The sequence below is a fragment of the Anabrus simplex genome, chromosome 7 (genome assembly GCF_040414725.1).
Source record: "Anabrus simplex isolate iqAnaSimp1 chromosome 7, ASM4041472v1, whole genome shotgun sequence".
NCBI lineage: Eukaryota > Metazoa > Arthropoda > Insecta > Orthoptera > Tettigoniidae > Anabrus > Anabrus simplex.
The window spans coordinates 307813181-307835440 of record NC_090271.1 but is presented as its reverse complement, the minus strand read 5'-3'; the positions used below and the strand labels follow the sequence as shown (position 1 = coordinate 307835440).

At 38.5% G+C, this 22260-nt stretch overlaps 1 protein-coding gene across 2 annotated transcripts in view; it reads right to left on the bottom strand.

Moving 5' to 3' along the window:
- LOC136877606 (E3 ubiquitin-protein ligase MARCHF5) overlaps positions 1-22260 on the bottom strand; it is a 128965-nt gene that overhangs the window by 71016 nt on the left and 35689 nt on the right. For both annotated transcript variants that reach the window (XM_067151770.2, XM_067151771.2), the window contains exons 3-4: positions 7824-7917; positions 133-247 (exon numbers count right to left, since the gene is read on the bottom strand). In XM_067151770.2, the coding sequence (XP_067007871.1) occupies positions 133-247; positions 7824-7917 (209 nt within the window). The remainder of the gene's footprint in view (positions 1-132; positions 248-7823; positions 7918-22260) is intronic.

The window sequence follows — 22260 nt, the reverse complement described above, 5'->3', positions numbered from 1 at the left end:
ATGATTAATCTGGCTTAGACTCTTACAATAAAAGACAGACCCATTTCTAAGCTAGGAAAATATGGCTGATCTGATTCTAAACATGTTACTTAACACATAACTAAAACACCAAACATAAGAGGACATACATACCCATGTGTGGAAAAACAATGGTATAAGGTGTGTTGCACTGGGGACACGCAACACGACCAGTAGCATTGCCTTTCTGCTTTTCATCAACCCAGCGTTGAATACAACTTTGATGGACCTGTTCAAATAAACGTTCTAAATCAATATCATACATACATCCTCCTTAACAGAAATGGGATCAACAGCAATCCAGTGGTAGTTGTGACACATTCTAACCAGGAACCCCTATTATATATTACTCAAAATTCAAGTCACCATGATAGATAACGCACAGCCCAGCGAAACACACACTTCTACACTGTTCACAATTATAACAGCTACAGTTAATCAGACAGGTTACATATTCCAAACCATGCATGTAAAACTTTCTTCGGCTTATTTCAGTTATTTTTGAGGTCATTGAAGCCACCCAAGCTCATTTTGGTTTTGGCTGGAAGTTCAAGGTTGGATGCCCTTCCTCATGCCATGTGATTTTTGAGATGAAAATCACAACCCAGAATCTACTGGAATTCAAACCTCAGCCTTCCGGGTGTGAAGCCAGTAGCTAAGCCACAAAGCTAATCCTCCCTCATCTACAAAACGTGCATGTACAGTCACCATTTAAAAAAAGGAAGAAAGAAAGAATGAGCACATGGTATTGTACAAGTTCCTCGCAGGTATACTATTCTCAAAAACAAGTGAACCCATAAACATGTTTGTTGTGTGTATCCCTAGGCTTTGTATCTACATGGGAGGTGAACTATATTTTGACAATAATTAAAATTAAGTCTGATAAAATATTAAATGAGAGGAACATAGAACACCATACACTCATTCATTTTCTGAGTGACTACCCTTCTTCGTGTATGCAAAATCATCCATGTTCATCAGTTGACATGAGGTAATAAGAAATATTCATTTGGTTTATTTATCATCAGTGTAATATGGCTAAACCTATAACATTTGCCACAAAACAGTTGTCTGTAAACATCAGTTTCTAAGGTGTCTAATACAACGATTTATCAAATACTGTAATCTTGAAGTAAATACTATTTCGAGTTTCATATGTGTAATAAATCATCTCCCATTTTCAAGCTATGGTTGGGTAGAGGTATGGTTTCTTTACAATTTATTTTATCTTTTCACCATTCCCTATCTAACACTGTGTTCCAGTCCAAGTTTTGCTGTCTCGTGGTGTTCTGAACCGAGTCCATCCATCTCACTCTCCGTCATCCTCCACATCTCTTCCCCGTCATTTTGCCTTTCTACCATCCTTTTTTGCATTATTTTATTACTCATCCTTTCAACATGTCCAAACCAACTAAGCCTGATTTTCTCTACTTAGATCCTCATAGATCAACTATAGACCTCATTTTTGCCACCAGAATGCTCTATGAGAAGTATTGGGAGAAAGGTAAAACACTTATAACTGTTTTTCTGGACATCGAGAAAGCATATGACCATGTACCACACAGGCATATATGGGAATGTTTGGGACATAAGAAAGTGCCCGATGACATAGCACGAGTACAACGATTATATTATGAAACCAAGTGTTGTGTCCAGGTCCAGGATGGAAGGTCAGGTTGGTTTGAAACGAAGAGTGGAGTCCAGCAAGGAAGTTGTCTTTCACCACTTCTCTTCATAATCATAATGGATGAAGTTTTAAAAGCAGTTAAGAGAAAGGACCCAACAACTAATGCCCTGGTTTTTGCTGATGATGTAATGGTATTGGGTGAGACAGAAGCGGAAGTACAAACTAGACTAGATCTCTGGCATGAAGCTTTTACAACCTTTGGTTTCAAAATCAGCAAAACGAAGACAGTTGGCTTGGTGATGAGTAGAAACTCTCCAACTGTTCATCTAAGAATTGGAGATGAGGAGATGGATATTGTAGACAACTTCCAGTATTTAGGTAGTGTTCTGTCATAAGACAATACCATACATCAAGAGATTAGTAACAGAATACAGAAAGCTTCCAAATTCTATCACTCTGTACGTCAAATACTTTGGGATGAAACATTTCCGTTAGTTTCCAAGATCGGCTTGTACAAAATATATCTAGTACCTATACTGACGTATGGCCTGGAAGCAGCAACACTTACTTGACCAACAAAGAGCCTTCTTCAGGCAACAGAAATGAAGTTTCTCCGTTCTTGTCTACAAAAAACAAAAATGGATAAAATAAGGAATGTGGTTATCCGACAACAGCTTGGATGGAAAGAAGCTTGCTGGAGACTCTAGAAGTGAAGAGATTGCAATGGTATGGTCACATGAAAAGAATGAACCCTCACAGGACTCCTCGAACATACTTTGACCACAATGTTCCTGGGAAGAGACCAAGAGGAAGAACTCGTGATGTTTGGGAAAAACAGATAATGAAGGACCTTGAAATTAAGAGATGCGAACTGGTGTCGCATATATGAGCAGTATCTGTGGATGGATAGAACAAACTGGAAGAGGCTCGTACACAACCGCACCCGGCTTGCTGGAGCGAAGAAATGATGATGATGATGATGATGATTTCCTCATTGCTCATTCTGTCTCCTTGTTTTCTGCACCACACTTCACAAGAACGTCATTTCTGCCACCCCTATTCGACCCTATCTCCTTTAGTCGTTAATCAGGTTCCTGATCCATATGTTATGCGTCATAGCTTCTTTTGCTTATACTGGGACTGCTTCGTCCCATATGTTTTGTACACTGTTATAGAAACACTTTCTAGCTTGAATACTTTTGCTAATCTCAGCATCCAGTGTTACATTCTGCATTGGAGATGATGATAATGATGTGTAATAAACCACTTTAAAGTTAGTGTACATAACAATCTGATAAATTCAGACTACTTTTAATACGAACATTATTGAAAGTTAGGCAAGACTTAACGTTCAAAAATTACCTAGTTATATACACAGAGGAAGGCAACAGCAAACAACCCAGAGACTTGCTCAATTTTAGACCATCCTGAGGTAATAATGGGGACACCAGTGCTTGAAACTACAAATATACTGAAAAGGACACAGGATTGCAACATGAAATGTCAAAGGATGAAGAAAATTGGAAAACTACAGGTCACAGATCATAAGGGGGGGAAAAACCAGTGACTTAATATTCCAATACTGGTTGGCTGAGAGACCCTGGAGAGACTGTGCACACTTTGTTAGAACTTATGATAACATGATATACTGTTTTGGCAGATCAGATGCTGCCATATTAGTGTGCCAGGATTGGATGACACAGTATTTGAGTACAAACGTGTTAGTGACAGGTTCTGCTAGTTCACTTCCACACTAGACTCTACTAATTAAATTTAGTCCAAGTCTATGCATTAACATCACCAGCAGCCAATGATGAAGTAGAGAACTTCAACGAATTATTGAGTCAATGCCTCAAGTCTATACCCAATAGGAAAACACCATAATCCGAGGCTATTTCAAAATTGGAAAACGTTGGTCACCAACAGATGTAATAGGCTGCTTTCCTTCAGGCACACAAAACAAACATACAAACAGACTCATTCAATTCTGCCCAGAAAATATGTTTGTTGTTACTAACACATGACTGGATAACTCCTGGAGGTAACTATTGTAGCTAAATAGACTACTGTCTGATCAACTTCAGGTGGAAATCTTCATTTAAAGCCATTAAGACATTTCCAGCAGCCAACTGCGACAGCGACCATCAGCTTTTAGGCCTTGACCTCGGAATGAAACTGTCTAAATACAAGAAGGTACCCACTAAGACAAGGAAGCTTGGAAGGAAAAACAGAAATAAAACATTTCAACAATTGAATTCAAGCAAAACTCCAGAACTGCAAACAGGAAATAGAAGCACTAAACATAAGTGAGAACAGCATAAAAATATCCTTACTGAAACTGCAAACTAAATAGCTGGTAAAGTTCGTAATGCTTATATGAAAAAACTTAAAAACTGGTTTACAACTGAAACTATTCAAATCATTAAAGAAATAAAAATACTGAAAATGAGAGGATTGCAAGGTACCCCTGAGTTTCGAGAGGTCTTTCCTCATGAAGAAAACATGTTGTAAGGATAAGGACTATTTTATTAACAAAATGTGGAACAGAATCAAGAATACAAGACTACAAGTATATTTCCAGATATAAAGATCCTTTCAACTGAGAATGTGGTTCACAGAAGATGAGGCTGGGAAACTATTCATTGATTTAAAACAGTTTGCTGATCATTGGAGGAGATAGCTGCACCAGTTCATACAATGGCACAAATGGAAAACCTACTCCTGCCAAAATTCCAGAAATGAAAGAACCAAACATCTTTTAAACATCATAAATGACTGTCTGAGATACTATTTAGATACAGGAATATCATTAGAACTGGCTGGCTTTGTGAATAATAAAGGAACATGTGAGTAAATTTTAAATATAAGGGAATTGACAAACACAGAGAATTTTATACTCCCCTTGTATTAGGTTTTCTAGACTACAAAAACCCATTTCATTGAGACAAATTGATATAACTGTGTTGGAGCAAATGAGTGTTACTTCACATTTTATAACACTCATCAATAACCTATATGCAGATAGTAAGGCAGTAGTTACTGTAAACTCAACAACATGATCTCCAATTCATTTGACTACTACAGGGCTTGACTTATTCTATCACTAAGTCTGTTTAATATTTACAGGGAATATATATAAGGGCAGGTCTGGATGATTGGAGTGCAGGTGTAAAAGTTAGAGGACGACAAATCAGTAACCTAAGATTTGTGGAAGACCTTACACTCTGTGCGCAATTAGAAACTCCTAAACAGATTTACAAGTGAAAGTGAAAAATATGGTTTGATGGTCAACAAACATAAAATGAAGATCATGGTTATTGATCAAGTAGGGTTGCTTCCACAAACAAACTTACTGTCTGAATATGAGTGTGAATAAAGTTACTACTCAGGCTGTTTTTTTATACAAACACAGATGAAACAAGGCAGAGATTTAGAGTAGCAAGAGATGATATATCAAAGCTGAGAGTCAACAGGAAGGATCGTGTGCTGAGCAAATGCTCCTAACTAAGGCTGCTGAAAGATCTTCATTTTTAAAAGACAAAGATCTTGAAGAAGATCTTGAAGAAACCAATAATGTGTCCGTGATGAATGGTTGTGTACTGTATATCCTAATTGAAGCCAGACTAAAGCAAATTCCTCAAATATTTTAACAGAGCTCACACAGTAGTTTATCATGCTAACTAGAGGTACAAGAGGAATATCCTTTTTATGAACTTGAAGTCATATCTTGCACACGCTGCTTTCCTCAAAGTTAAATATTTAACTTCCGCATTTTATTTGTAGACTACCTTTAGAGTTCCACAGTGTCATTGGACACACAAGTGGGAGGTTCACAGCCAGTAAATAAGCTCTGATAAAGTCGAGATCTTGTTCTTATAACTAAGAAACAATGTTAGGTTTTGGTCCACCCAATCAATCAACCAATCAATACACGTGTATTGATTGGGTGGACCAAAACCTAACATTGTTTCTTAGTTTTAATTGTATGAATACGGATCTAAACAATGAAGTTCGTAATTTGTACTGAAATCTTGTTCTTATACCAGTCAATAGTTTCCTAATTAAAAATCTTATTACCGGGCGAGTTGGCCGTGCGCGTAGAGGCGCGCGGCTGTGAGCTTGCATCCGGGAGATAGTAGGTTCAAATCCCACTATCGGCAGCCCTGAAAATGGTTTTCCGTGGTTTCCCATTTTCACACCAGGCAAATGCTGGAGCTGTACCTTAATTAAGGCCACGGCCGCTTCCTTCCAACTCCTAGGCCTTTCCTATCCCATCGTCGCCATAAGACCTATCTGTGTCGGCGCGACGTTAAAAAAAAAAAATCTTATTAATTCAATTTAGGATACTTCTGTGCGAAGAAAATAATTGCATCTCGCCATTACCACTTCCTCACCACTACCCTTCTCAATTCTTATACCAGAGAACCCAAAGCACACATAATGATGTTTTTTGTATAATGTTCCTGTAACTGTTAGTGATCCAGAGACATCAGGGTGAGAGAACATGGCTCCGAAAAGGATTTCTTAACATGTTAGTAAATCTAGTGATGTAAGTCACGAGTATTTGAAAACCATTAATTTCAGACTAACTGTACCAGTTTCCAATCCTGTAATTTTAGGCATAGGAGGCACTCAGCCCATTGCACCACACAGCTAAGTGACCAATATAAATATCCAAATCAAAAAAAAAAAAGTTTTGCATCACTCCTTGTTTCATTTAACTATGTTGCTATCATGGCCTGTCCTTTGCAGACCAGAAAGAAGACCCTTAGGATGTTTGTAAATATACAACTGCATGTACCCCAACCCATAGGCAGAACACTATGCTCCAACGGGAGGCAGTATTTCAACTGAAGTTGTATCACTAGTGTGGAAGCATTAGAGGTAATATCTAAGCAGTGTAGTGAGTGTCTAAAATGGCGGCACGACATGGAATGTCGACATGTGGACATGTACGCATGATCACATTATGGCAAAAAGGATGGTCAACAAGGACAGTTGCTCGACGTGTGGGCCTTAATCAACGTTATGTGGTTTGAACAATGAAGTGGTACAGGTAAACAGGAACTCTTGAAGACTTGCCTCACACAGGTTGTCCAAGGGCTATGACTGCAACCTTCAAATTTCAGCTTGGAGGAATCCCAAACACAAGATATAAACGCAATGTCACCAAGCTGAGTAATCTTTGGGCACCCACAGGTCGCCGCATTTCTGCTGAGACCGTGAGAAACAGGTTACCCAAGGCACAACTTCACTCTCGACGCCAATGGTGAGGCCCTGCTCTCAAACGTAATCACGTGGCATGGTACAGATGGGCCTACCATTATGCTGAATGGTCTCTTTAGAATTGGCATAAAGTACTTTGTACCGATAAGTGTCAGAGAAGCCTTGTTACTGACGATCGTCGCCAACATGTTTGGAGGATATCTGGTCAGGTTTCACGTCTCAGACGCACTGTTCAGCATGTGCAACAAGGTGGTGGTTCTCTGATGTTTTGAGATAGCATTATGTGGGGTCACAGTATGCCACTTCTAAGGGCAATATCATGACTATACGATACAGGGACAACATCCTCCGACCAATAGTGACACCGTATCATCAGCATGTTGAAGGAGGATTTGAACAATAATGCACACATCCAACGTGTGGTTCTCATTTACTTCCTTCGTGATCACGATATGATTCAACTAGAGTGGCTGTTATGTTTCCCAGACATAAACCCTATCGAACATACCTGGGATAAATTTACAAAGGCTGTTTATGGACATCACAACCCACCAACCACTCTGTGAGATCTATGACGAATCACCATTGAATGAAACAAATTGGAGCCAACATTATCTTGATGAACTAGTAAACAGTATGCCAAGGCGAATTCAGACATGCATCAATGAAAGGAGACATGTTACCCGGTATTACAGGTGGCAGTGTGTGCTGTATTTAATAACTCAAATTGAGAAAGCAAAGCTGTATTGTTGCAGAGGCTCTCATCTGCTGTTTGGTTGGACGATAAGTAACGCTGATATGGTACCATTGTATGTCTCTTTCAGTTTCTTTTGCTTTTTAAAAAGAGGCAGGAACTCTTTGGTTTAAGGTGATGCAAAACTTTTTTTGATGTGTGTATGATTAAGAATCAGATAATCTCAATTACAGGAATTTTACGACCTAATGTACTTACCCATTTTGTGGTTCCCCGACAATTACAGGGTTGAACCCATTCAGCAGCTGCATCATCCTCGTCAGTAGCAAAGCAAACCCAGCATGTGCGCTTGCTAAGAAGAAAACATTTCAGTTACAAAACAATTTTAAAAATTACAATAAAATTCAAAATTAAAAAAACTATTATTATAACATTATTATTATTATTATTATCATCATCATCATCATCATCATCATCATCATTATTTGATAATTAAACACAGCTTTTGTTCAAATAATATAACTAGAAAATGAATAAATGAGAAAGGTGAAAGTTCAAATTACTAACAGATTCTGTCTTGTTTGGAATAGGGTTGAGAGCTAACTTTAGTGAAAAGAAAAAAAAAAAAAAAATCCACCAAGATTTCACTGAGTAAGTTTGTAAAAACTCTTCTCACAGAGCGTTTGTTAAGCCTATAAAGAGTAATGACAAACTTGTTCCTGAAATTATGAACTGCTCAATTCTAAGACTCTCATTTAACTTTGCTTTAAGCCAAATCAAGGGGAGACATTGGGCAATATGCCTGCAATTGATCATGTCTTCCTCAAACATGGAAGTATGCCATCACCTATGCAGCAGTACTTCTTTTCTGACCTAACAGTTCCAATTAATGAAGTGCCACATTCAAACCTAGAAACTGGCAACCTAGTCAATACCCCTAGTTAATCCAGGGCATCCTGAGTTGGAATTGCTTGTGATAGGGTGGCTAGTTCCTCCCTGTTGCTTTCTATGATTTATTCCTTCATCAATTAATATTCAAAATCATGTGTATTACACAAACAACACGCTCAACCCTTGATTTTTCCCTAAGTAACATACCACAATCCATCCAATCCCTTAATATCATTCCTGGATTCTGTGACCATCAGGCAATTCTCGCAACACTGACCCACATGAAACCACCCCCAAAACTTCATACCAGAACAGCTTATGAATTTTCACCAACAAACTGGAATGATTTATCCACTTCACTATCAAACTGCCTCCCTGTTCTCACTTCCGATTTCACCGGCAATACAGTCATAAACAAGATGTAGCAAGACAGGAAGAAAATTTTCTTCCAATGCGTAGAAGAAACCACACCAATAGTAAATATAACCAGCAGACAGAAATCCCATGGATTACCAAGGAGACAGTACGAGAGATTCGAAGAAGAGACCGCCTGTACCAGAAATGAAAAAGATACCCAACCGATTGTGAGTGGGAGAAATACAGGTTGGCTAGGAACAAGGCTAAACAATCTATCAGAGATTCCAATGATTCTTATATTCACAGTCTCAACACCAACTCCAAGGAACTGGGGCTTTTCTCAGAACTAAAGGTTGCAACAGTGCTCCATCTTTCTTTGAACATAACGATACAGCAGTCTCCACAACACAAGAAATTGCAGACACCTTCAACAGGAAATTTAAAAATAACTTCTCCACCCCTACTGAGGAAGAGATCATGCTCTATTCAACATCTACCCCTCTCTTCCCTCTAACCAACCTGTATTTCTCAACAAATGAAGTCATGGAGAGCCTTCTGAAAACAAGACCACATGCTGCGACCGGGACGGACCAAGTGCCAGCAAGAATTCTCAAGAACTGTGCAGCCGCCTTGGCGCCCTCTCTTCAACTATTCGATGAATACTGGGTCTGTGCCTGTGGAGTGGAAAGAAGCCAACGTAGTCCCGGTTTTGAAAGATGGAGATAAGGAAAATGTAGATGATTACTGCCCTCTTTCGATAACATCAGGGGTCTGTAAATGTATGGAACGTCTAGTTGTTAAATGAACGTTGGACTTTCTCAAGGAGAGAAACCTGTTGAACTCAAACCAGCATGGCTTCATTCCGGGAAAATCCTACACAAAACATTTAACAAAAGTCATTGATGACTGACAGTTCTCTTTGGAGCAGACTGATGTCTCACAAATAGACTGTGTGACTGTGGACTGGAGCAAAGCTTTTGACCAGGTGTCACATCAAAGACTTCTGTTAAAACTTAACAACTATGGCATTCAGGATAAACTGCTGGCATGGCTGAGGCATTTTGGTGGGTCGAATGCAATGTGTTGTGTACGGAGGAGAAAAACTGATCAAACCACAATTACTGCTGGAGTAATTCAGGGCAGTGTGATGGGGCTCCTCCTGTGCGCAATTTATGCACTCGACTAATCGAATTCTGTAAATTTGACCATGGCGCAGTATGCTGATGACAGTCATTTACAGAGCCATGAAAAACAATGATATTGCACAATTCCAATCAGATCTGGATAGTATAACTCTGTGGTGTGAGGTAAATAAAATGTATGTAAATAATACGAAGTGTAAATATATAAGACTAAGCAGGACTAGACAACCACTCCAAAACTAGCCTACTCTAGTGGAATCCAACTACCAACTTTAACTCCATCAAACTGCTCGGTATTCACATTACAGACAATCTAAAATGGAATAAGCACGTGGAAGAAGTGAGGTGTAAGGCATACAGAGCTCTAGGTTTTGTCCATAGATATCTCTCGGGAGGAAGAAGTAAAGCCCTACGAACAGCTTATATTTCCCTGGTGTGGCCCATACTACTATATGGTCTTCCCACCTGGCATCCAACAACTATGAAAAATATGAGAAAACTAGAGGGTGTCCAGTGACAAGCAGAACGTTTAATTAACAAACACATCCCTTTAAACACAGCCAGGTCATTGCCACTAGTGAACTCGTTATGTAAACAAATACGCGTAGCCTTCCTTAAGAAATCCCTGACAGACAAAACACACCTCTCCCCTTTCCACTGCCTGCAGCTTAATTACCGCTCTGTCCCTCCCCTCGCCAGAAAAACCTCATATTTATATGGATTTTGCACAAGGTCTGCTCCTATCTGGAACCTTCTACCATCTGAGGTAAAACTGCTTCCTCTTCCTCACTTCCTCCGTGCAGTTAAGATAATGTATATGTAAATAGAAACCCACATGTGATATCTGTAACTTGTATAAATTAGAAAAGAAAGATGGGTTCAAGTACAGCTGAATGTGGGCGAATGTGTATGCGTGGTTGTGAATGAAGGTGTATACAGGGGTATGAGAGAGTATAAATGGCTGGGTAATAAGATAATTATTATTCTATAAGAGTACAATGTTTGGAGTGTAAATATGTAAATTTAAAATTGTCTACATATATGTAAATATTCAGCAGAGTTTTTCCGTGTATGTGGGACTTGCCGTTTCTTTAAATAAATAAATAAATAAATAAATAAATAAATAAATAAATAAATAAATAAATAAATAAATAAATAAATAAATAAATAAATAAATAAATAAATAAATAAATAAATAAATAAATAAATAATAGTCATTAAAATCAATGTAGTCCATATTTGGGCTAAAACGTATTAAATTCTATTTAAATTAACAGTCCTTTCAACAATGGAGAAACAAATTAACTCCCTATATTTAAACATTTATGCCCGGTTTCTGGAACGTGAGATATCGAACCTATAGCGGTATCGAATGGTTAACTTGTGTTTTGGCGTTGCACGAACGTAAGATACATCTATCGGTTCGACAAATCGCTTGCTAACTTAGAGGGCCCTGAGCAGGAGATATCTATTTGTTAACTTGCTGGGCGCGTGCGCAGTACTTCAATATCAGCAGCTAACATTGCGTTTGTTAAAATTTTCTATGGCTTTTTCATCTTCTTCCGTCGGCCTAATGTTCTAATGAACTATACAGTAGTGAAAATGAATTCAAAGACAGACTGAGGCTAAGCAAATATACTGTCGTAGGTATGGTAGAGGTTACAGGCGACAATTTGCGTCCTGTGACAAATAATTTTCCATTGTCCCCTGTTGATCAATTATTAATTACGATAACCTTTAAGATTCAGTACTACTGCGTCTTGTCATATTTGTATCTGTGACTGCATTCGTGTCCATAAAAGCACTGGTACCAGTAACTGAGTATAACAGATAATTACACATTTATCGTAGTAGGCCTACTGCAGGCCTTCTTGAATTGGCAGTGAGCATATACTTTTATCGTGGGATTGTTTTTAATTAACGATATTACATTACAAGGAACTAACAGGTTATATAATTATGTTAATTACGCGATGTATGTCGTTATACTGTAATCAAACAATGTTCATATTTTGTAATAACAGGGAAGAGATACGGTATACTTATAAGGCTCAGTGCAAACTGGATTGCGCGTGACATGTGCCATTCGTGTGCATATTTCATTCGAAATCCTCAAACAATATAAAATTCTTCTGACAGTCCTTAAACACCACGAAACTGACACCCACTTCTGCAAGAACTAGTCGAATAGCCTATCCATTTCTTCTTGCATGGCAAAGAGGGGATAATAGGAGCTGCACAGAAAGCTCAAATGCGATGCATTACTTGTGCGCATGCGCCTGAAATCTAGGGAACACACCTAATGCAAAAAAACAAAGCAGTACTAGGGGTGGCATCTAGTGTGTATTTATGAAACTTGATCAACGAGCCAATAGTTGACAGTTCGATAAGTTAGCTGCTGTTCCGCTGTGCAACGCAGCGAAGATTTATCGAGTCGACAGTTGTAACAAAGCAATAGTTATTGGAAAGATATCTCATCATTCCAGAAACCGGGCATTAATATTTTATCTTGCGTGTAGCTCAGCAATCAACAGTGTCGCAATGGTTTCACGATTATTTCATTATTCAGGCATTTCCTTTCACTGCTTCATACCTCCATCTAGTTCAATACCAGTCATTCACAGTTTGAATTAGCAATGAGATAGATCATAGTGGTGTTGTATGTACCATTATGTCTACAACTACAGTGCGTTCAGCTGTATATTGTTTTCACTGAAGACAGTAACATTCTTACAATATGCCTACAGTAGCACAGTTAAGTTTCATATCAGAATTTAAAGATGGTTTATCAACCGACACTAAGATATTATTTTGTAATTTGTTTCAGTGACATCTACTCAATGGTTCCTGGGACAACACATTTCAACTAGTAAACATCAGGCTGACAAACAACAAAATTCCAAGCAGTGACAACTGTTTCAGAGACAACCAACAACTTAGAGTGTAACATCCGAGTTCAACATCGATCTCTGCCATGCTCTCATCTCTGCTAACATCCCTCTCTTCAAACTGAATAATCAGTGCTTCAGAGAATTCCTCGAGAAATACACCAAACGAACTATCCCAGATGAGTCAACACTCAGAAAAACTTATTGTTCAGACAAGAAATTAAGGACTTTATCACTGGTTTGTTAAGTGAGGATTATTGTAAATGAATTCTTTTATACTGTGATGTTCTAGAAAAGTGCAATAAATGAAGCGAAGCTATGGGAATCCTGTGACCACATGGCGTTAAATATGATAAAGTGTTCATTTTTATTAGTGATGCCGCACCTTATGTGATAAAAGGTGGAGAAATATATATCCTAAGATGACTCATTTCACTTGTGTAGCACATGCCTTTCATCGTGTGACAGAAGTGGTAAGAGGCAGTTACCCCAAAGTAAATTTGTTAATTCCCTCAGTGAGAAAAGTTTTTTCCCTCAAAAACCACAGAAGAGTTAATTTTTGAAAGAAATGTAACCAGAAATTATATTGTGACCTAAGCCATTTCTAACTAGGTGGAGGTACACAGTTGCAAGCGGTTGAATTTTATCCTGAATATATAGACTCTGTTAAGAACATTCTGCATGCCATGGACTCTGCAGATCCAGCCTCAACTAAAGCTGCAAAAACAGTTGCCTGACAAGTATGAGGAATGACTTAAGTTACATACAGCATAATATTTCATGCATCACAAAAGGCCTCAAAAGGTTCCAAATTTAGCATCTGTCATTTTCTGAATGTTTCAAAGTTTCGAATAATAATGTGGAACAAGTGAATCATGGACAAGGTAAAGTTGCAGGTATAGCAGAAATGAAGATGGACACCGTACTTTCAACGAACCCTGAATATGAAGAAATGGAAAAGGTTGCTATAATGTTGTGAGGAGATTTAAGTGTGAAGTTAACAATGGACTTAACTTCAGCAGATATTATGAATTTTCAACTTGCCTCCATTACTTCTTCTGAAGTTGAACACAGTTTCAGTCAAAATAAATCTGTCTTCAGATACAATAGAAGATGATTCCACTTTCCAACACTTAAAAAAAAAATTGTAATCCATTGTTTTGGTAACAGAGCATAAAAATTGTGTGTTCTTCAAAGTTCATATTAAAATGAGAAGTGCAACATTATGTTTCACTGTGTTCTGGGTCAATGGTCACCGGTTTGGTTTCAAGAGTGTTCAGTATAAGTTTCCAGGTCTTTATGACTTTGTCGAGCACCAGACTGAAGAGAATAGGTGAGAAGCCATCTCCTTGTCTCACACCAGTTGTGATCTTGAAAATCCGAGGCAGTTCTCCTCTGAATTTTACCTTGGAGGAGGTGTCCGAGTCTGTTCGATGAGGGTGCGTGTTGAAATCCACTCCTCATTCTCGCAGCACAGAGAAGAGTGTCTGGCGGCCAATAGAGTCATAAGCCTTTGTGAAGTCTACAAATACCATGGTAATTTTCATGCCCATCACATGTTTTAAATGGAGAGTAGCTTTCAAGTTGACAATCTGCTTGGTGCAGGACCACCATCCTTGCCGCAATCCTCCCTGATATTCACACTGGCCACACTGGCTCTCCACATTGTCCTGTAGAATCCTAGACAGAACTTTGTAGTCCATTGGCAACAGCGATATTCCCCGGTAGTTGTTAACATCACTTGGGTCACCTTTCTCATGCAGTGGGTGTATTGGAGCTTTCTTCCAACCACTGCAATCATAGTTCTGCCTGCTTTAAGGGCTTCCGCAATGATACCATCTTCCCCAGGTACCTTGTTATTCTTGAGGCAGTTGATGGTGGTAGTTATTTGCTGAAAAGAAGGTGGTTCAGATGGGAGGCAGACATCTATTGTGTCTACTACAGGTAGTCTTTCCCTGGGCTCTTGGCAGTTGAGCGACTGGTTGCATGTTATAAATCTCATTCCGTATTGACAGCTATCACTTTACAAATATTGTTAATGTTGTTATTGTTAACGTTGTCCTTTTTAGTATAGAAAATGTCCGCCTGTGTTAGATGGAATGCAAGTATGAAGAATGAGATTTCCACCTAATCAATACTTTATTACAAAATGTTTAAAGTTATCTACATTAAAACAGTACCAGTTTCGACCTGTAAAAAGGTCATCATCAGCTGTTGGTGAACCTGCTTAATAGCGATTGTACATAAAACATTACTAAAAACTAATTTAACAAGAATGCCTTATTCTAATATAATATTACTATTAAGATATATACATATGGTACAATATGGGGCTTAGACTCGGAGTTCCATTCAAAAATCTGTGCTGTTGCCAACATTATGTCAAACAAGATACATATATACATATGGTGCAATAAAGGACTTTGGCTTGCTGGAGTCCCTTGAATGCCACACACTCCAAAAATTGTATAACAGAGGTTGAAAATACAGTTCCTATAGAATAGAGGATCACTGAGGTTTCGGTGTCAAGTTGAAACGTCTATGCAGCATGTCGGCACTGAGACCAACCGTTGTGAATACCAACCGGTACTGTTTTAATGTAGATAACTTTAAACATTTTGTAATAAAGTAATGATTAGATGGAAATCTCACTCTTCACACTTGCATTCTTAATTCATCAATATGGACAATGAAGCTGATAGATTATAGTGTGTTAGATGGGACAATGTCTATAGAACCAATAGCAGTGCTCAGTGACTGCCAGGTGGTCTGGTACTTTGGTTTTCTATGAAGAGCTTTCGACATGATCTTCATCTGATACAATTTACACAGTTCTATTAAGTGCTTCCATTGGTGTTTGTGTGTCTATGTCTATAGACCTTGTTCCATCCAAAACAGGTGGACATTTTCTGTATAGAAAAGGGGGAAGTTGCACGCTCCCACAGTTCCAAGTAACACTCTTCCCTTCAAGATTCTTGAAGTGAAGGCAATGTGGATTATTACAGGTCATTAGCCTCATGTTTGTTCCGTATTGAATGATGATGATCACAGCAATTATAATAAGAAGTATTTCTTATCCACTTATTCAATACAAATCACCGATTATACCGAAAGCTGCTCTTTGAATGCCCAAGAGAAGTTTCTCATGTTGTACCATCGGTCGCTTAGTTGAATTCCACCTCGTCCAGGCTGTAGCTCGCACGTCGACTGCATGGTCACACCCAATATTCCACCATCTGTGACGCTGCTTTCTTTGAGGTTGTCGGAGATTATTTAAGGTCTAGCATACTGTGGACTTCAGTTCGTTCCAGTTATTCATCTTTCTTTGCAAGATGCCAGTTGTAAAGCGTTCTTTATTATCATGGAGGAACTCGGAACCAATCCTCGGTGGGGCTGCGTTAGAGGGTACTTGTCGCTTAGGTAGTAATCTGCTCTTTATTTGGGTGAAGAAATGTTTGGAGTCAATGTTCCATCCTTTATGACCTCTCATATTCATGATCTATTTCCTGTTTCTTGCACTGATTGCAACATGGCCTATTTGAAATGAACCAATAGCAGGGTTTGGTGACTGCCAAGAGGTCTGGTACTTCAGTTTTCGAGGAAAAACTGTAGATATGATCCTTATCTGATACAACTTAACACAGTTCTATTAACCGCTTGCCATCGGTGTCTGTGCATCTATGTCTCGATACCTTCGTTCTTTCACCAGTTGGGCACTGAAGTCTCCTACCAAGAGCTTGGCGTGGTGACCGGAGATCTTACCGATCTCGTCTTCTAGCATCTGCCAGAAGATCTGGGTATTCTCAGGTTTCTTCTTGTTATTCTTGTTAGTAGGAGCATGTGCATTTACAAGGGAATACTGTTTGTTTCCACATCTGAAGGACAGCCTGGAGAGGCGTTCGCTAGTTGATGTGAATCATTTCTTATAATTACACTTCAATATGGAACAAAAATAAAATTTATAGCTTATAATAGGTTATGTGAAATCGACAGAGTCCACTAAATCTCATCTTACTAAGAAAGTTGTTCCGAAAATGCTGAAGCCATGTCTGTTTCTAGATGCTGGCTTCCCCTTAATTATTCTGTAACCTTCTGATTTGAAAGTCTCGTCATCAGTAAATCTGGTTTCTTGGACTGCTGCTATCAAAAGTTTCCGCTTATGCAGGACATCTGTTAGTTGCGTGACAGGAAATTTGATACTCCCTAGGGTAGCGACAACCGTGTCGTCGTTTATCATCGCATACAAGCTAGTAAAGGAATTTACTAAGGGTGCAGACCGAGGGTCTTCAAGGTTGGCCACTCCGAATCTTATTCAGGAGTGTTACAGAGCGATTGCCAGTCGCTCCAGCCCTCCTCCTTTATCCAGGCTTGGGACTGGCTGCAGCTCTACTAAGCCGCTCAATGTGCCTACTAGTACATATTTCATAAATTATTAGTACATATAAATCTGTTCCCTGATGATTATAATAGCTACAATCAAATTGGTATGATAAAATAATAATACAGTATTCACAGATATTCCCTAAGATTTCCACTTTTCAAGTTTTCAGTGTCATACAAATTTAATGAAATGTATGTTCTTGAGCATTAAAAATTGCACTGTGCACTGCATAATATAGTATTGAAAAGGTTGACCATTATGACATAAGTTTAGTTTTTTTTTTTTTTTTTTTTTTTTTTTTTAACAAATTCTATTTGTCTTTCATATAGTCTTCGCTTTTACACCAAGTATGCCACAGTAACCACAGTTTAAAGCAAGCAGGTATAGTGACTAGATATCATGATCACAGCCACAGGACCTCCAGTTTGAAGTGGAATCCGAACCACAAGGACATGAATTTTATTTTAAATATTCCATGTTCAAGAGCAGCCACCTTGCCGAGAAGTCAGTGACAATGCTTCTCATCTACCACATCCCCCAATCACAGTTTACAGACAGGAAGAACTAATAACTTGTAATTTCATGTGACTGGTGACATTTGACCATAGCCATTTCTGTGTATGTACGTGCATCACAAGAAAACAGCTGAACAGAATGCAATGAAAATTGGTATGTAAGGTCAGGGAATAAGGCACTACAATCAAGGCTATAAGTAACTATTTATGCTGGTTGAAATAGTAGCTTAGGGGAAGGCCTAAAATTTAATTCTCAAATATCTATGTTATTAATGGTCCTACTGATAAACACTACATAGCAAAAGTTAAAGAAAATTTTTTATAATTTATATCTAATACAGTTTTACCGTACCGGCTATGATAACAGAGATATTTATGAATTTATACTTTTGTTGCTTGGTCAATATCAACGCCAAGACACGAGAAAATGACCAAACAAAATTTGATGAAAAACGATATATAGTCATAGAATAAGGTACTACAGTCTAGGCCAGGGATGGCGAACCTTTTCCAACTAGCGTGTCATTTTAAGTCCGGTTTATTATTCTCAACTATCAACTGTGCCACTTGTTATTTTCATTGGAAGGGCTACAACCCCCCACACGCACCCCGACTTCTATCCCTAATTCCAAAGTATGTTTCATAATATGTTATTACGTCCGCCTCTGCGGTGTAGTGGTTAGTGTGATTAGCTGCCACCACCGGAGGCCCGGGTTCGATTCCCGGCTCTGCCACGAAATTTGAAAAGTGGTACGAGGGCTGGAACGGGGTCCACTCAGCCTCGGGAGGTCAAATGAGTAGAGGTGGGTTCGATTCCTACCTCAGCCATCCTCGAAGTGGTTTTACCGTGGTTTCCCACTTCTCCTCCAGGCAAATGCCGGGATGGCACCTAACTTAAGGCCACAGCCGCTTCCTTCCTTGTCTATCCATTCCAATCTTACCGACCCCCTACAAGGCCCCTGTTCAGCATAGCAGGTGAGGCTGCCTGGGTGAGGTACTGGTCATTCTCCCCAGTTGTATCCCCCAACCCAATGTCTTGACACTCCTGGAACACTGCCCTTGAGGCGGTAGAGGTGGGATCCCTTGCTGATTCTGAGGGAAAAGCCAACCATGGAGGGTGAACAGATTAAGATAGATAGATAGAATACGTTATTACAATGCTGGGACTGTACCATAATTAAGGCCACGGCCGCTTCCTTCCCACTCCCTGCCCTTTCCTATTCCCATCGTCGCCATGAGACCTATATGTGCCGGTGCGACGTAAAGCCAATTGGAAAAACAAAACGTTATTACGTATATATTGTAAAATAATACATTTGATTGCATGTTCCGTGGGCGTATTTTCTCAATACCGCAAAAATACATTTCTAAATATGTAAGTTTCAAGAATAACTAACATAATTTTAAAATATAAATATATATATATAATAAGCGCCCATTGTAACACACTTCGTTATTAAGTATTATTAGATATAGAAATCAAAAATACTAATACTACCAAAGGACTTCAAATGGAATATCGTTCTCAACTTTAATGTGAAACTTGTTGCTGAATCTTAGTAGCCATGTCATTTACGTGAAGTTCATAACTCGTTGTCTTCAATAACACACAAGAAGCACTTAGGTCCGGAACAAGACGGTTTCTAATTGTTGACTTCACAACATTCATTGTAGAAAATAGCTGCTCGCAGGCGTACGATGACCCAAACAAAGTAAGTAGCATTGTACTGTACCAGTTGGGTAACTTCGGCCATGCAGGGTAACTTCGGCCACTGACGAATAGAAACACTTATTTTCTCCTGCCTCCTAAACTGAAAAAGATAAACCACTTCCAACAACTGAAATGCACATACAATAGAATGCTCTATCAACATTCGGTAGTCCAAAGAACATTGGCGGGCTCATTTTTGAGTCAATCCATTTTTTTTGCAGCCCCGACTATTGTCTTGTCTGGTAACAGCAGAAAAACTGTTCTCTAGCCCCAGCATTCGATTCTCCATTCCAGTGGTTTATGGGGTCAAAATGTAAGTACGTCTGGTAACTGATCAACCTAATTTGATGCATTTTATTCAAATAGGTTCTTCAAGGAATAGTTTTGTGATGAAAGTTGTACACTTCCGGGGTAACTTCGGCCATGCGAAGAACATAGTAGAAAACATTACACAGCCGCGGGGATTGTAATTACAATCCTGTTTACTTCAAGAATGTTTTAGAAGAGATTAATAAAGCCACAATAACAATAAACGGGGAAATTTATCCCAACAGGGAGGAGAAAGACTGTTCCTATTTTCAATGATAAATAGATGGAAATCAGTTGACATGGACGAGGCGCAATTAAGAACTTGATTGACGGCCCAGATATTTTCTAATTTAGAAGACAGTGTATTATGAGAACAGTCTACAAAATTGGTTCTTTTCCGATCTCCTTTTCCCTCCATACTATGGGGCTTTATGATTTTTGTATTTTTTATTTATTATCTTTTGTACCATTACGAATAATTACGCAATGCAAGATGTAATTTGTAATATCATACAATGCTTGTATGCTTAGGCTAAATAAAATAGTTTCTTTGTGAAAAATGTGAATTTGATCACTATACTTCTGTTTCACCACAAATCGTTTTAATTTGTTTGTGATTGTTGATACTGGGTTTTTTGCAGGTTTTTAAAAAACATCACAGTGGCCGAAGTGACACTACATCGAAGAAAACTTTGTTTCAAGACATTTTTATGGCGGCCGAAGGTACCCCAAAACATGGGGTAACTCCGGCCGCTCTTTCGATAATCATAATTCATTACTGAATAACAATTAGAATTATGTTCATATTTAGAAATGAAGAACAAACATGGCAGAACTTATATTATATTTTTTCAGAAAATTAGAGGGAATATTTCACATTTTAATTTTAAAAATATACGAGAAAGTGGCCGAAGTTACCCCGTTTTACGACAAGTTTCTTCATGGCCGAAAACGTTTGTGGGAGGCCGTTCCACTGTTCAAGAATTAAGTTCTCTGGACAGACTATTCACCATCAACAGCACAATTGATTTTCACGAATGTACGAATTTGTTCACCCATATACTGCTTTCTTGAAATTCAGTCAACTCCATTTGTAAACAGTCAATTTCTAATCACTTAAGAAACTTGCCCTTAACATTGATCATTTGTGCAATATGAGTTTTTAAAAATAAAGTGCGATAGTTTCTCCAAATCTGGAAATTGGGGTAATACCTTGGCAATTTTATTTGTCTTACAAAATTCAATAAAGAGTTACACACTAAGAACAATTACGTGCTGCTGGCAACCACACACAAGCCAAACTTCACTAACTGACTGATGTGGGTAAGCGAATGGCTCGCCGGCCGCATTTGACATTTATTTCACTTGGCTTCCGGACCTATCACTTCAGAACGGAACTAGAATTTAAATTTTCAGTCATTTTTGAAACCTGAAACACTATGGCTATATGATGCACGAGATATCTACAGTGAGTCAAAATGAAACTCATACACTACAGGAAAGCTTGTTTATTTGGAGTCAACAAAAAATATAACCATTACTTTATTCTGGTCTTGGTTCTGGTTTAACAAATACACATTTCTCTACTAAGGTACAAAGTAAATCAACTATTTCTTACAATTACAAAGAAAATTAATACATTATTCTTAAACATGCATGAAACAGGTCTAAGTAAAACTTGTACACCTTCAAGTAGTTCCTGAGCGATCACTAATAACACGATATATTTAACAGTCAACACTTTGTTCAATACCCTTTAGCTCTTTTCACGGCTCTTAAACGTTTAGGCATAGATTGTACCAACTTTTCGCAATACGGTGGATCTATTTTCTTTCATTCTTCACATAAAGCCATTTTCAAACCATCTTGTTGAAAATCTGTTGTTTTCTTATCGCTACTTCCAAGTAATGCCATAGATTTGATATCACATTTAAGTCTGGTGACTGTGAAGGTGTCTTGAATACCTTTGGACAATTATACAACAGCCACATCCGTACTTTATGGGTTTTGTGCTTCGGGTTGTTATATTGGTAATACTTAAATCGATCAAGTATTCCAAGCTTTTGAGCACTAGGTCGTAAACGTTCTTTCAGTATATTTAGATACACATTGATCCATGGTCCTATCAATAAAAGTCAACTCTCCTGGTCTACTAGCTGACATGCACCCCAAGACAGTTACACTACCTCCACCATGTTCGACACTTGGACGTAGATTGCTAGGTTCCAACTCCTCATTTGGTTTCCACCAGACATTAAACTTTCCATCTGATCCAAAAGGATTATATTTACTTTCAATCTGCAAAAATAATGGTCTTTCAGAAGTCAAAATATTTTCTGTATACTCTTTAACGAAGCTCACCCTTTTCTTCCTATTAATCTTGCTAACAACTATTTCTTTCCTAGCTACTCGTCCATGCCTGTTACTTTTCCTTAGAATAAGTCAAATAATTTCTGGATATGCTCTCTTGTTGCTATGTTCCTCAGCCATCATAGCCAGTT